Below are 15396 nucleotides of genomic sequence, written 5' to 3' on the forward strand. Positions count from 1 at the left end.
TGTCTCCAGTGAGCTCCATTCAAACCCGGTTCTGTCTCCCAGTGAGCTCCATTCAAACCCGGTTCTGTCTCTCAGTGAGATCCATTCAAACCCGGTTCTGTCTCCCAGTGAGCTCCATTCAAACCCGGTTCTGTCTCCCAGTGAGATCCATTCAAACCCGGTTCTGTCTCCCAGTGAGCTCCATTCAAACCCGGTTCTGTCTCTCAGTGAGATCCATTCAAACCCGGTTCTGTCTCCCAGTGAGCTCCATTCAAACCCGGTTCTGTCTCCCAGTGAGATCCATTCAAACCCGGTTCTGTCTCCCCCAGTGAGCCCCATTCAAACCCGGTTCTGTCTCCCAGTGAGCCCCATTCAAACCCGGTTCTGTGTCTCCCAGTGAGATCCATTCAAACCCGGTTCTGTCTCTCAGTGAGCCCCATTCAAACCCGGTTCTGTCTCCCCCAGTGAGCTCCATTCAAACCCGGTTCTGTCTCTCAGTGAGTCCCATTCAAACCCGGTTCTGTCTCCCAGTGAGCTCCATTTCATGCGCAGAACCGCAAAGCAGACGTGTGTGTGAATCTGATCTTTTTTTTTTTGTGCATGTTTCAGTTCTGAGAGAGTGATCCGGTCTGACCCCTCCATGTGCCCCGTTTGCTTTATGTAAATGAGAATCCGCCCGACGTGCTGCTGCTTCTGATTACTGTGCCCCCCCCGCCCCCACCTCTGGCCAAGCGACGGTCACAGCCTGCACGTTTAGCATGTGCGGCTACGCTGGTCTGACCTTCCCTGGTGGACGATTACGATTTCTTTGGGTTTTTTATTTTAATTATTTTTTACATGCATCTGTCTGTTGTGCTCGCATGTTCACGGTTTATGCTCTTGTCTCTGGATTGATCGCCATGCCCTGCCATTCTCCATCGCTCGGGCTGTGCTGCTGTGAAAACAACCGACACTTAAGGAGTCACACACGAACAGAACAGTAGCCAATCACGTCTGGCCCTGCTGGCGTCCTTCTCCTCACAAACCTGAACACAAACCTGAACCCTTAAGCCAGTGGTAACCAGCCCTGTTCCTGGAGATCTGTCGTCCTGTAGGTTTTCACTTTAACCCAAGCAAAGCAAAGCACGCCTCATTCAACGGCTAGAGGTCTTGTGGAGCTGCTATTTAGTAGAGTCAGGTGTGCCAAATTATGGTTGAATGAAGACCTACAGGACGGTAGATCTCCAGGAGCAGGATTGGTTGCCACTGCCTTAATCCATCCACGAATGGGAGCTGACCGGTTTTGTATTGATGAGCTGGCACAACCGCAGCGCCCTCTGTGGGGTTTTTGGGTGTACTTCAGGCACAGTTCACGTGGAGGTAACACGCAGTACCGGCTGTGGCCAGTAGGTGCCTAGGATTATGCGTGATTGGCCATTGGCTTGCCCTGGGAATTGGGGGGGGGTTCAGTTGGGACAGGGTTTGCTATCTGGCGACCCCTGCTCGTCAGTCGGGCGCCTGTAGGCTGCAGGCAAAGCCGCGTATGAGAAGCCCTGTGACTCTGCTCTGTGAGAGCGTAGCTGCAGTCCGCGGTGTCTCAGAGAACCGCGGTCTGGACAACGCCCTCGAATTGGCAGTGGGGCTCACGCATGTATGCGCATCCAGTTCGGCCCTTCCAAATTTAGGGTGGGAATTGGACGTGCTCTGCCCCACCTTGGGTGCCAAATTCATTAAAAAAAAAAAAAAATGTAAATAAAATTGCGCTATTTTTTTCGGCCCGCATTGAGCCGAAAAGAAGCTCGCGTAATTCTCTGTTCCGTGTGCATTGCTTAAGTGCAGGTTGTTGTGAAATGGTGGTTGTGCTTTTTGTGGTGCAGTGACGTGTGCTCTCCGTCTTGCTGTTCTCTGACTGAGCGGTTTGGGATGCTGCGCTATCTTTCGACCGGCCTGCTCGAGAGCTGAAGATTGGCGCTCCTTTTTGTGCTGAGCTAATTATACGCGGTCGCTTACGAAGGCTGTGGACGCTGTTGAGGGAAAGCGAGTGTGCGGCTGGCCACTAGGGGGAGCTGTCACGCTATCAAACTTTAATTGCAAACTTGAGCTGTGGGAACTTTTGGGATACTGAGTTAGAAATACTTACCTCTCCATGTGTATGCCTGCTTAAAGACATTACGACTGTAACATAATGAGTAATGTCCAATAGTTGTGGTACTTTGTGCCTCATAAGTTAGATATAATTTGTCATGAGTTCACTATGAGTTAACAGATTTTAACTGACTAGCTTTAGGGGAATACATTTCTGAGTTTGAGCTGTGGATAATGCAGTGTGTGCCATTTCACCTCCCATATCCTCAGATGAGGTGCGACATGGTGCTCGAGACTGATTGGCTGTGTGTTTTTTTTTTTTTTTTTAAATTGTTTTTTTTAATGTCCCCCCCAGATAAGTCCAGTGAGGAGGGCGAGTCCGCCCTGGCCCAGCCCCCGCAGCCCAGCGACGAGAACAGCAACAGCAGCCACGCGTCCGCCTCCGAGCCGCCCAAGGGCCCCGAGGAGCCCGACATCGCCGACAAGTCCTCCCAGTCCTCCGTCACCAGCCTGGACGACACGGGTACGCCCAGGGCTGAGACACAGGCTCTCACAGGCTCTCACAGGCTCTCACAGACACACACAGGCTCTCACAGGCTCTCACAGACACACACAGGCTCTCACAGGCTCTCACAGGCTCTCACAGACACACACAGGCTCTCACAGGCTCTCACAGTGCTGTAGAGACACACACAGGCTCCCACAGGCTCTCACAGTGCTGTAGAGACACACACAGGCTCTCACAGTGCTGTAGAGACACACACAGGCTCTCACAGTGCTGCACAGACACACACAGGCTCTCACAGTGCTGCACAGACACACACAGGCTCTCACAGGCTCTCACAGTGCTGCACAGACACACACAGGCTCTCACAGGCTCTCACAGGCTCTCACAGGCTCTCACAGTGCTGCACAGACACACACAGGCTCTCACAGTGTACAGGCTCTCACAGTCTGTAGAACACACACAGGCTCTCACAGTGCTGCACAGACACACACAGGCTCTCACAGTTCTGCACAGACACACACAGGCTCTCACAGGGCTGCAGAGACACACACAGGCTCTCACAGTGCTGCAGAGACTCACACAGGCTCTCACAGTGCTGCACAGACACACAGGCTCTCACAGTGCTGTAGAGACACACACAGGCTCTCACAGTGCTGTAGAGACACACACAGGCTCTCACAGTGCTGCACAGATACACACAGGCTCTCACAGTGCTGCAGAGACACACACAGGCTCTCACAGGCTCTCACAGTGCTGCACAGACTCACACAGGCTCTCACAGGCTCTCACAGTGCTGTAGAGACACACACAGGCTCTCACAGTGCTGTAGAGACACACACAGGCTCTCACAGTGCTACACAGGCTCTCACAGTTCTGTAGAGACACACACAGGCTCTCACAGTGCTGCACAGACACACACAGGCTCTCACAGTTCTGCACAGACACACACAGGCTCTCACAGGGCTGCAGAGACACACACAGGCTCTCACAGTGCTGCAGAGACTCACACAGGCTCTCACAGTGCTGCACAGACACACAGGCTCTCACAGTGCTGTAGAGACTCACACAGGCTCTCACAGTGCTGCAGAGACTCACACAGGCTCTCACAGTGCTGCAGAGACTGAGGGGCTCTCACAGTGCTGCAGAGACGCACACAGACTCTCACAGTGCTGCACAGACGCACACAGACTCTCACAGTGCTGCACAGGCTCTCACAGTGCTGTAGAGACTCACACAGGCTCTCACAGTGCTGTAGAGACTCACACAGGCTCTCACAGTGCTGTAGAGACTCACACAGGCTCTCACAGTGCTGTAGAGACACACACAGGCTCTCACAGTGCTGTAGAGACACACACAGGCTCTCACAGTGCTGTAGAGACACCACAGGCTCTCACAGTGCTGTAGAGACTCACAAAGGCTCTCACAGTGCTGTAGAGACTCACACAGGCTCTCACAGTGCTGCAGAGACTCACACAGGCTCTCACAGTGCTGTAGAGACTCAGGGGCTCTCACAGTGCTGTAGAGACTCAGGGGCTCTCACAGTGCTGTAGAGACTCAGGGGCTCTCACAGTGCTGTAGAGACACTCACAGGCTCTCACAGTGCTGTAGAGACACTCACAGGCTCTCACAGTGCTGTAGAGACACTCACAGGCTCTCACAGTGCTGTAGAGACACTCACAGGCTCTCACAGTGCTGTAGAGACACACACAGGCTCTCACAGTGCTGTAGAGACTCACACAGGCTCTCACAGTGCTGCAGAGACTCAGGGGCCCTCACAGTGCTGTAGAGACACACACAGGCTCTCACAGTGCTGCACAGACTCACACAGGCTCTCACAGTGCTGCAGAGACTCAGGGGCCCTCACAGTGCTGTAGAGACACACACAGGCTCTCACAGTGCTGGAGAGACTCAGGGGCCCTCACAGTGCTGCAGAGACACACACAGGCTCTCACAGTGCTGTAGAGACTCAGGGGCTCTGTATGTAGCCTGCTGAAATCCAGGCCTGTTTATTCGGGCTGTCATACTGCACTTCTCCCCTCACGGCTGTTTCTGTTCGTTTACAGTCGATCGAGTAAGCCAGCTTTGCACTTGTTGTACTCGCTGTTCGGTGTTGAATGTTAATCAGAGCTTACGAAGTACATTTATCTAACTGGAAACATTTCATTTAATATTTTTGGGATTAAACTGAGATTTTGAAAAGAGATCTCGGTGTTCGCCCACGTTAATTACAGGTGTGAGCTTAGCTGGAAACAGTCGATTCAGAGGACGTCTGCGCGGAAGCGGCGATGCAAATGATGTAGTTTAGTTTGGTTCAGATGAGTCATTCCCCGTATGAACGCGCCATTGAAAGAAGCCTGGTGCTGTGGGGTGAACTGTGAGCGTGCGCTCACTCATGCAGGCTGTGTGTGTGTGTGTGTGTGTGTGTGTGTGCTGTGTGTGTGTGTGTGTTTTGTTAGCTTAGGGGTGTAACTAGGTAGCTGTTTCGTAGGGGACTTAGTTAATGCACGTGTCTTAACTACTGCTTGTATTTTTGCATAGACTGCGTTGTTGCCGTTTTCGTTGTGTTAGCGTTAATCAGTTTAACCTTCAGGGTCCAAGTTGAACTATGCGGTTGTTCCCTGCACTTGGACCGGTACTTCTCTCCAGGGTTTTCGACACACTTGTTCCTGGTCATGGTTATACACTTTGTTGTACGTCGCTCTGGATAAGAGTGTCTGCCAAATGCCTGTAATGTAATGTTTGCTTGTTTGTGTGTCTGTGTCTCTGTGTGTGCGTGCGTGTGCGTGTCTGTGTGTGTGCGCGCGTCCCGCAGGTGAGGGGAAGGAGAAGTCGAACGGCGAGGGAGCGGGCGGGGCCCGGGGCGCCCTGGCGTCCACGCGCATGGTGACGCGCCTGCGGAACCCGGAGAGCAAGCTGAGCCAGCTGAAGAGCCAGCAAGTGGCCGCAGCCGCCCACGAGGCCAACAAGGCCTTCAAGGAGGGCAAGGAGGTGAGAGAGGGGGAGGGAGAAGGAGGGGAGGGAGAGGGAGGGGGGGGGAGGGAGGGAGAGAGAGGGATGGAGAGAGGAATAGAGGATGGGAGGGGGGGGGAGGAAGGGGGGAGATGGAGGGAGGGAGAGTTTAACGTCGTCATTACAACATTTTTTTCAGTGGTCTGACTATTGGTTGATAATATAAAAGTTTGTCTTAATGTTTTTATTTATTATTATCTTAGGAGATGTAAAGTGGAACTTTGTTTCATGTGAGGAAGCTGGTGCTGTAGCGGCTGTGTACTGGTGTGCGGACGGTATGAACGCAGGTTAATTACAGAATGGAGCTCGTGTTGTTTTATCTCAAACAAGGTTTCCTCTGCCACATGTTTTTGGTCTGTGCGCAGACGACGCCTCACCAAGTTTATTCCTGCATCGTATGCTTTCATATCGCTGTGAGTCATACAGCAGTCTGTTTTCTTTTCTCCTTGGGAAGAAAACATGTTCTGTGTGAAAGTTTGTGGTTCGAGGCTTCAACGCCGTGGACTGTTTGCGTTCGTCATTCCACGCCTTCCTGCGTGGCGGACGGTGGGGTGCTACGATAGCGGACTTTTCTGTTGTATGAAGGAAAGGGTGGGCAGAGAAGCGGTGTTTGGTTTCCCCACATCAAGAGCAACAAACTGTTCGCGGGCAGCGAAGAAGAAAGAGACGCGTGAACTGCAAAGTTGAACTGGGTCCCGCAAATATTTCATATCGTGGTTTAATTTTTTATTTATTTTTTATTCTGCCTTTGTTTCGTGGAGGTGGCTGCGTATCTGTAGTTTTCCAGGAAGTCATGGAAATGAGGTTAACGATTCCATCCTGGCCTGCGAGCTGTTTTTCGTACTCCTGGGTGTTAGCCTTAATGTGTCCGTTTCGGAGTGCTGACAGAGCCTTTGCCCCCCCCCTCCCCTCCTTCTCCCCCCCCCCCCCCAGATCCTCACTGTAAGCACTCAAGGAGAAGTGTCTCGACTGAGCACCAAGAAGGAAATAGTGATGAAGGGCACCTTGAGTAACTTCTTCAAGCTGGGCCAGGAGGGCAAGTACCGGGTCTACCACAACCAGTACAGCACCAACACCCTGGCCCTCAACAAGCACCAGCACCGCGAGGACCACGACAAGCGGCGCCACCTGGCCCACAAGTTCTGCATGACCCCGGCGGGCGACTTCAAGTGGAACGGCTCGGTCCACGGCTCCAAGATGCTCACCATCTCCACCCTGCGGCTGACCATCGTGCAGCTGGAGAACAACATCCCCGCGCCCTTCCTGCACCCCAACTGGGCCTCTCACAGGTACCCGCTGGGGGAAAAAAACAAAAAAACGAAAAGGTATTTTGAGGAGTGGTGGCGACGGTATTGTGCAGTGAATGGGGGTTTTTTTTTTTTTTTGTTTTGTTAGCACGCCTTGTTTTGGGCTACACGTTGCGCTCTTGTGTGCTGGGCAGGTCCAATTGGATCAAGGCGGCGCAGATGTGCAGCACTTTGGGCTGCAGCCACTGTGTGAAACGTGCTGTATAAATAAAGATTGATGGATTGATTGATTGATTGACATGTTGCGCTCTTGTGTTCCCCGGCAGGTCCAACTGGATCAAGGCGGTGCAGATGTGCAGCAAGGCGCGGGAGTTCGCCCTGGCCCTGGCCATCTTGGAGTGCGCCATAAAGCCGGTGGCCCTCCTGCCCGTGTGGAAGGACTCCCTCGGACACACCAGGCGAGTGACCGTGCCGCCGCGGGCCAGAGCTTGGTTTGGTTCCCGCCTTTTTTTTTTGTTTTTACCGTATTCAGTCCTCGAAAGCCATGGCATCCAAAGAAGAAGAAACAAGACCAGGTCAACACCTAGTACATGTGCTGGACCTAACACACGTGATCCGGCCGGCCAATGGTGCCACTTCATAACTCGGCCGGCCAATGGCGTAACTTCGTCACTCACTTGGTCACTCAGTCAGTGACAGACATTCGCGTTTACAGGGCTGGCCCCCGCTGATGCGGTCCAGCCAAAAAAACCTAGTATATGTGCTGGACCTAACACACGTGATCCGGCCGGCCAATGGTGTAACTTTGTCACTCACTCGGTCACTCACTCAGTCGCAGACATTCGCGTTTTGCGGGGCTGGCCCCCGCTGTCGCGGTCCAGCCAAAACAGCGCTAACGGCTAGCGGGAGCCCTCTCAGGCGTGCGTCACGGAGGATGTTTACGGGGCGGCTGGGTCGGCAGCAGATCAAACGCCGCCCCGCGCGGGAGAAAACATTTGCGCACGGCCGCCGCCCGCCTGCCTGCCTGCCCGTCCGGCCATTCCTGGGGTCTGACCGCATCCCCCCCCCCCCCCTCCCTCAAAGAGCCGAGTTATGCCCCCGCCGAGCGGAAGGGGCTTCCTGGCCTGGGCTGGGCCAGGTCTGTTCTGAGCGCGTGCAGAAGCAGCCCACCCTGTACCTGTACCCCGGGGGGGGGGCCGCCCAGGGGCCGGGTCTGTTATCCATGGACCTGCGCCAAAACCAGCCTGGAGTATCCCACCCCACCCACCCCCGTCCGCCCGCCCCCTTTGATCTTGGCTGAGCTTCTTAAGTCTTAAGCTACGTGTTTCTCAAGGTAAGTTTGTGGCATCCTCTTCATGTGTTTTTTTTTTCTTCCCCCTCCTTTCCAATCCCTCTTCAGGTTGCATCGAATGACTTCCATCGAGCGGGAGGAGAAGGAGAAGGTGAAGAAGAGGGAGAAGAAGCTGGAGGAGGAGGAGACCATGCAGCAGGCCACCTGGGTGAAGTACACCTTTCCCATAAAGCACCAGGTGAGTGGGTCACGTGAGCCGGGTTCCACTGGGGCCTAAAAGGCCAGGGAACTACAGGCTGGTGCTGAGGTACACCCTGAGGGGAACCCCTTGATTACTGACACTGCCAGTGCATTTCTGTGGTGGTGGATTAACACCATTATGAATTTTTTAAAAAATTTATGTTATGTGTCAAACTGAAGTCCGCAATGCAGTGAAAATGTGATCTTGCGGCAGAGTAAAGAGGGCGTTTGCCACGCAACAGTAGCTGTTATGCGCTGTACTAACTAACTACCTGATACCTGAATGCCTAAAATGAATATATGAGTCAACTTGACTGCTGAGCCTGCTTGGCAGAGACCCACATGCCCATCGTTAGCCTTGTCCCCACTGTCCCCAAAGACAGGAAGTGTATAATGGGTGGGCCATTATCTAGAGGTTATGACAAGCTGGAAATTCAGAGAAGCCCATTAGTGGACAAGGCCTGTTGGGTGAGGTACGCCATTCAAGTCAAACAGGAAGGTTCTTTGCAAATGATTTGTGCTACATTGAAGCTCTCAATTGCATGCTCAATTGTTTTCTGACCCTGAACACTGACCATGAATCTTTCACGGTCTTCGCTTGTGGGAACTCCAGCATTAACCTCTGGAATAGTCTGAATGCAGATTTGGTTCCCACGGCAACCTGCAGTGTCGCTCACTCTTACATTACATTACAGGCATTTAGCAGACGCTCTTACCCAGAGCGACTTACACAACTTTTACATAGCATTTTACATTGTATCCATTTATACAGCAGGATATATACTGAAGCAATATACTGAAGCAATTTCGGTTAAGTACCTTGCTCAAGGGTACAACGGTGTCCTTACCCGGGAATCGAACCTGCGACCTTTCGGTTACAAGCCCAGTTCCTTACCCACTGTGCTACACTCCACTCGTAAGTGATGTGGTTGACCGATCGACCGGTGTTCGCCTGAGCCTCATATATTTTTTTCCTCCGCGCTCCGTTTTGTGTGCAGGTGTGGAAGCAGAAAGGGGAGGAGTACCGAGTGACGGGCTACGGCGGGTGGAGCTGGATCAGCAAGACCCACGTGCACCGCTTCCTCCCCAAACTGCCCGGCAACACCAACGTCAACTACCGCAAGGAGCTGGAGGGTACGGGTTGAGCCTCTCGTCGTGTCTGGCCGGTTTTTCGCGACCTCCCTTTTTTCGTTTTCCCCCCCTCCCGCCTCTCCGTAAAACACCCTTTTTCTCTCCGTCCTCGATTCAGACGATAACTGTGAATTTATACACGTGCGTGTTTTCCCTAAGTGCTTTTGTTCTCGTCGCGTTTGTTTCTGGTCAGCTGCCAAAAGCGGGAAGACGATGACGGTGACGACGACGGCCACGACGGCGACCGTGTGCGACGTGGACAAGAGGAGGAGCCAGCCGAGGGCGAGCGCGGAGGACCGGCCCGCGGATGACTCCGCCAAAAGCAGGCCGGACGCGGCGAGCAAGCGCCTCCCCGGCGAGTCGCCCGAGGAGGAGAGCCAGGACTACAAGGTGGAGGAGAAGATGGCGGAGATGATGAAGGACCGGCCTGCGGAGAAGGGCGACGAGCAGGACAAGGAGGAGGAGGAGGAGGAGGAGGAGGAGATGGAGGACGCTGAGAAGATGGAGGTCGATGCCAGCCCGACGGACTCGGGACCGGATAAAGAAAAAGGTACCTGCACTGTCCCGCATTCTGGCGTGCACGCATACACACACACACACACACGCTCACGCGCGCAAGCCACGGGCTGCTCCGCTGCACCTCAGCATGGACTGCAAGATGCCAGCCTGGTGTTTCCGTCACCGTTTGCCTGATTTGCTGCTCTCTCTCTCTCTCTCTCTCTCAGGGAAAAGCGAGAGCGACAGCGACATGAAGGAGGAGCCCAGAGAGGGCGAGGGGGCCGGGGGCGAGGGCCAGGGCCGGCCCAAATCCCCGCAGAGGCCCTTCAACTACGACGTGGTGAACGTGAGCGAGGGCTTCCAGCTGCGCACGGCGTACAAGAAGAAGGTGAAGGCCTCCAAGCTGGACGGGCTTCTGGAGCGCCGGGTCCGGCAGTTCACCCTGGAGGAGAAGCAGCGGCTGGAGCGGCTCAAGCAGTCTTCCCTGGTCAAGGCGGGCGCGCGGGGCGCCGTCGCGGCCCCCCAGCCCCCCGCACCCAGGATCAAGCTCGAGGCCAAGCCCGTCGCCGCGGCCTCGGCGAGCCCCGCGCCGAGCAGAGCGCCGGAAGCGCCGGGCCTTCCGAAGACGGCCGGGGGCGCGGCCGTTCCCCCCGGAGCCGCCGCCGCCACGGCGGAGACCGCGCCCGCGAGCGTCAAGCCCGAAACCCCGGCGCCCTGTCGGGAGGCGGGGGCCGTGGCCGCTGAACCGCCTCCCAAGCGGGACGTTTCGGCGGGGTCCGGCGCTGAGCTGAAGCCGAGCTCGGCCGGGCCCGGGACACAGGAGGCGGGCTCGGCCTCGGCCTCGGCCTGCAGGGGGAACGGCTCCGAGCCAGAGCCCGCCTCCCAGGCCCTAAGGACTGCGGACGCTCAGTCCGAGGCGTCTCCGAGGGAGAGCCAGACCGTCACTGAGCCCGAGCGCGACGCCGCCGCCCCCGCCAGGGCCGGGCGGGACGACCTCGGGAGCGCGGTGACGTCGTCCGCTCTGCCGGGGCCCGCGTCCGACGGCAACTCCGCCCTCACGCCGGCCTCTCAGAAGAGCCAGGACCGCGAGGCGGAGGGGGAGGAGGCCCGGTCGCGTCAGCCGTCCGAATTCCTTCAGCCCGAACCCAAGGAGAAAGCGCGCCTCCCCGACGCCCGCGGGGAGCCGACCGCGGCGGAGGAGAACGGCAAGAAGCACGGAGGGTACGGGGAGAGCGGCGAGCGCAAGGAAGACGTGGGTGCCGACGGCAACCGAGAGGCGGGGACCAAGGCCGCGGAGGAAGCGGAGAAACCGCCCCCCGCCGCGGCGGTGCAGGTGAACGGGAAGGACGGCGGCGAAAACAAAGCCCTCCGGGACTGCAGGACCCCCGCGAGAGAGGCGTCCGCCCCGGGCCTGAGCAACAACGTGGAGGCGAAGGTGAACAACGTCGCCAAGGCCGGCGCGGACGGGGCGCTTCCCCTGCGGGACCCGCTGCGGCCCCTGATGAACGGCGACCTGGCCGCCGACGCGTCCAAGGAGACGTCGAACAGCGCGGCCCTCCTCCCCCCCGCCCTGCTGCAGGCCGCCCCGCCCCCCGCGCTCGACGGCGGGAGGGTCGCTGCGGCGACGGCGGCGGCGGCGGCGGACGCCGACTACCTGCCGCCCGAGAAGGTGGCGCGGTTGGACAACGACGTGGTCCAGGCGGTGGACTCCACCGTCACCTCGCCGCCCCCCGCCCAAATCCCCGCCGCCGCCGCCCCCCCGGCGGAGCTCCGGAGGCCCGAGGAGAACAGCAGCGCCGAGCCGGAGCCCATGGAGGCGGAGGCCGCCCCCCCGAAGAAGATGGTCCCGTCCCCCGTCCCGTCGGCCGAGGAGTCCAGCCTGAGCAACGACTTCACGGAGGACAGCAGCAGCGGGGCCTGCTCCGAGGCCCAGAGGGGGGCGGAGCCGGCCACCACCGTCATCACGGAGGTCACCACCACCACCACCACCACCACCACCGTGTCCACCGAGTCCAAGACGGTCCAGATCGCTGAGGTCTCCAGCACGCACAGCGCCGCCGCCGCTGCCGCCCCCCGCCCGGCAGTGGTCTCCGCCTCGGAGAACAGCGCCGTCTCCACCCTCACCACCATGACCAAAACCACGGTGACCAAGGTCAGCTCCCCCGACGCGCGGGACAGCCGGCCGGACGTGGTGTCCGTCACCGAGGAGCGGCGGACCACCGTCACCACCACCGTGACGGACGCCGCCGCCGGCTCCTCCGTCACCTCCATGACCGTCAGCAAGGAGTACTCCACCCGGGACAGGGTGCGGCTGCTCAAGTTCTCCCGGGCCAAGAAGACCCGCTCGGGCACGGCGCTGCCCTCCTACCGCAAGTTCGTCACCAAGAGCAGCAAGAAGAGCATCTTTGTGCTGCCCAACGACGACCTGCGCAAGCTGGCCCGCCGCGGCGGCATCCGCGAGGTGCCCGTCTTCAGCTACGTCGCCAAGCCCGCCCTGGACATCTGGCCCTACCCCTCGCCCCGGCCCACCTTCGGCATCACGTGGAGGTGGGTGGGTCCCGTGTGCTTATTTATGATGCCGGGGGGTGATGTTCTCCAGACCAGTGGTTCCCAAACTCGGTCCTGGGGGGGGTTAGGGTTAGCTGTTAATTTTTCTTAATTAGGTGCTTTTCGTGTTTTAGAGCTGGGGTTCCAGAAAGGGTCGGTGTGGGTGGACACACCTGCTTCTACTAATCAATCACTAGAGTCATTGCTGAGCACCTTGATTAGTAGAATCAGGATCAGGTGTGTGCACCCACACTGGCCCTCTCTGGATAAGACTGGGGATCCCAGCTCTAAAACATGAAAAGCACCTAATTAAGAAAAATTAACAGCTTGTTAAAATTCTGGGATTGCTGTTGAGGTTGGAATGAAAACCAGCATACACACAGGGGTCCCCCAGGACCGAACCACTGCTCTAAAAGTCTTCTCGTTGTGAAGGGGGGGTGGGGGGGGGGTGGTTATTGTGCTGAGAATTTGTTTCTCCTCTTTGCTGTTTGTTCTGTAATCCGTCTCGCTCGCTCTCCCCAGCCGAGCACCGCTTTGTTGTTTTTCGAATCTGAAATCCAGAGTAAGTGCGTCGGCGCGAATCGTCTGTTTTTAAAGCGATTAAGCGTTGAAATTGCAATAGCGTCACAGAGGATGTTTTTCTGTTTGAGCCCAGCGCAGATAGAGGGAATATCTTCCCTTTGTGTCGTTTTTTTTCCAAACAGTAGTTCAGCTTTAAAATTGGCCCAAGCAAAAGAGGAGGGTCCTTCTGGTGGAGGCCTCTGGTTCCGGGCGCGTCGATTGGTCGTAATTCACCGGGGAAACGGATCGAGGGGGAAACGCTTCGTGCTTTTCGTTTTTGCGGCTCGTGTGCAGCGGGCCGGCGCCGTGGCGAATGAGACGCCCGCGTCGTGGGTCTCTGTGTGCTGATTGGACGCGTGTCCTGTGGGGTGTCCCGTGCTCAGGTACCGGCTCCAGACGGTGAAGTCCCTGGCGGGCGTGAGCCTGATGCTGAGGCTGCTGTGGTCCTGCCTCCGGTGGGACGACATGGCGGTGAAACCGTCCTCCACCGGGGGCACCACCCGCACAGGTGAGCGCACAGGTATCTTATCCCCCCCCTCCGTCTACGCACCCACCCACAAATCACTATTCCCACAGCAGGATAACACACTCCACCATCCTGGAGTAGTCACTAAGCAGTTTAATCACTATTCCCACAGTAAGATAACATACTCCACCACCCTGGACCATTCACCAAGCAGTTTAATCACTATTCCCACAGTAAGATAACACACTCCACCACCCTGGACCATTCACCAAGCAGTTTAATCACTATTCCCACAGTAAGATAACACACTCCACCACCCTGGACCATTCACCAAGCAGTTTAATCACTATTCCCACAGCAAGATAACACACTCCACCACCCTGGACCATTCACCAAGCAGTTTAATCACTATTCCCACAGTAAGATAACACACTCCACCACCCTGGACCATTCACCAAGCAGTTTAATCACTATTCCCACAGTAAGATAACATACTCCACCATCCTGGAGTAGTCACTAAGCAGTGTAACCACTACTCCCTCAGCAAGATAACACATTCCACCACCCTGGAGTAGTCACTAAGCAGTGTAACCACTACTCCCTCAGCAAGATAACATATTCCACCACCCTGGAGTAGTCACTAAGCAGTGTAACCACTACTCCCTCAGCAAGATAACATATTCCACCACCCTGGAGTAGTCACTAAGCAGTTTAACCACTACTCCCACAGCAAGATAACATACTCCACCATCCTGGAGTAGTCACTAAGCAGTTTAACCACTACTCCCTCAGCAAGATAACATACTCCACCACCCTGGAGTAGTCACTAAGCAGTTTAACCACTACTCCCACAGCAAGATAACATATTCCACCACCCTGGAGTAGTCACTAAGCTGTAACACTACTCCCACAGCAAGATAACATATTCCACCACCCTGGAGTAGTCACTAAGCAGTTTAACCACTACTCCCACAGCAAGATAACATTCCACCTCCCTGGAGTAGTCACTAAGCAGTTTAACCACTACTCCCTCAGCAAGATAACATACTCCACCACCCTGGAGTAGCATAGGTTAAGGACTTTAAAAAAGTACAACACATTGAAGTTTTAATGTGCTTTGTTTTTTTTTTTTAAGCAATGGAATGTGGCATGTGTGTCTTAGCGCAAACTTGCAGCCTGTCCTGTCCTTTTTACCTCTTAGAAACTTCAGAGACTGAAATTACCACAACGGAGATCATCAAACGCAGAGATGTTGGACCTTACGGAATTCGATCGGAGTACTGCATCAGGAAGATCATCTGCCCCATTGGTGTTCCCGAAACCCCCAAAGGTAGGGCATTTTTTTCGTTGATGTCCCATGGTAACATTTCAATCTTCTGTTTGCAAGTCTCTAAACACTCTCCTGTCAGCTAAAAATACTGAAGTGGGACCGTAGATATTTGGTTGAATGCAGATCTGAATGTAGAGATTTTTGGGTTTTTCGTTTAATTTACCATAATGCGTCTTCCCTTTTGCAAAAATGTATGGCCTGTGATTTCAGCAAAGATATAACATGCTTGTTGTTGAAATTTTAAATGTTGCCCCCCACCCCCCTCCCCCAAAGAAACGCCGACCCCCCAGAGAAAGGGCCTGCGATCGAGTGCCCTGAGGCCCAAAAAGCCAGAGACCCCGAAACAGACGGGCCCGGTGGTGATCGAGACCTGGGTGGCCGAGGAGGAGCTGGACCTGTGGGAGATCCGAGCCTTTTCAGAAAGGTAGGCCCCTCAGACTAAACGTGGGAGATCCAGACTAACGTGGAGATCTGAACCTTTTCAGAAAGGTATGCCCCTCAGACTAAACGTGGGAGATCCCAGCC

The 15396-nt window shown here is 55.7% G+C and overlaps 1 protein-coding gene across 1 annotated transcript in view; it reads left to right on the top strand.

Annotated features, from left to right (window-relative positions):
• The window catches only part of bptf (bromodomain PHD finger transcription factor), a 59965-nt gene that overhangs the window by 22942 nt on the left and 21627 nt on the right, over window positions 1-15396 (top strand). The window contains exons 5-15 of the mRNA XM_064324273.1: window positions 2399-2566; window positions 5364-5539; window positions 6494-6849; window positions 7134-7265; window positions 8207-8336; window positions 9337-9472; window positions 9663-10019; window positions 10195-12514; window positions 13459-13595; window positions 14743-14871; window positions 15145-15295. Of these exons, the coding sequence (XP_064180343.1) occupies window positions 2399-2566; window positions 5364-5539; window positions 6494-6849; window positions 7134-7265; window positions 8207-8336; window positions 9337-9472; window positions 9663-10019; window positions 10195-12514; window positions 13459-13595; window positions 14743-14871; window positions 15145-15295 (4192 nt within the window). The remainder of the gene's footprint in view (window positions 1-2398; window positions 2567-5363; window positions 5540-6493; window positions 6850-7133; window positions 7266-8206; window positions 8337-9336; window positions 9473-9662; window positions 10020-10194; window positions 12515-13458; window positions 13596-14742; window positions 14872-15144; window positions 15296-15396) is intronic.

The sequence above is a fragment of the Anguilla rostrata genome, chromosome 2, assembly GCF_018555375.3.
Source record: "Anguilla rostrata isolate EN2019 chromosome 2, ASM1855537v3, whole genome shotgun sequence".
Taxonomy (NCBI): domain Eukaryota; kingdom Metazoa; phylum Chordata; class Actinopteri; order Anguilliformes; family Anguillidae; genus Anguilla; species Anguilla rostrata.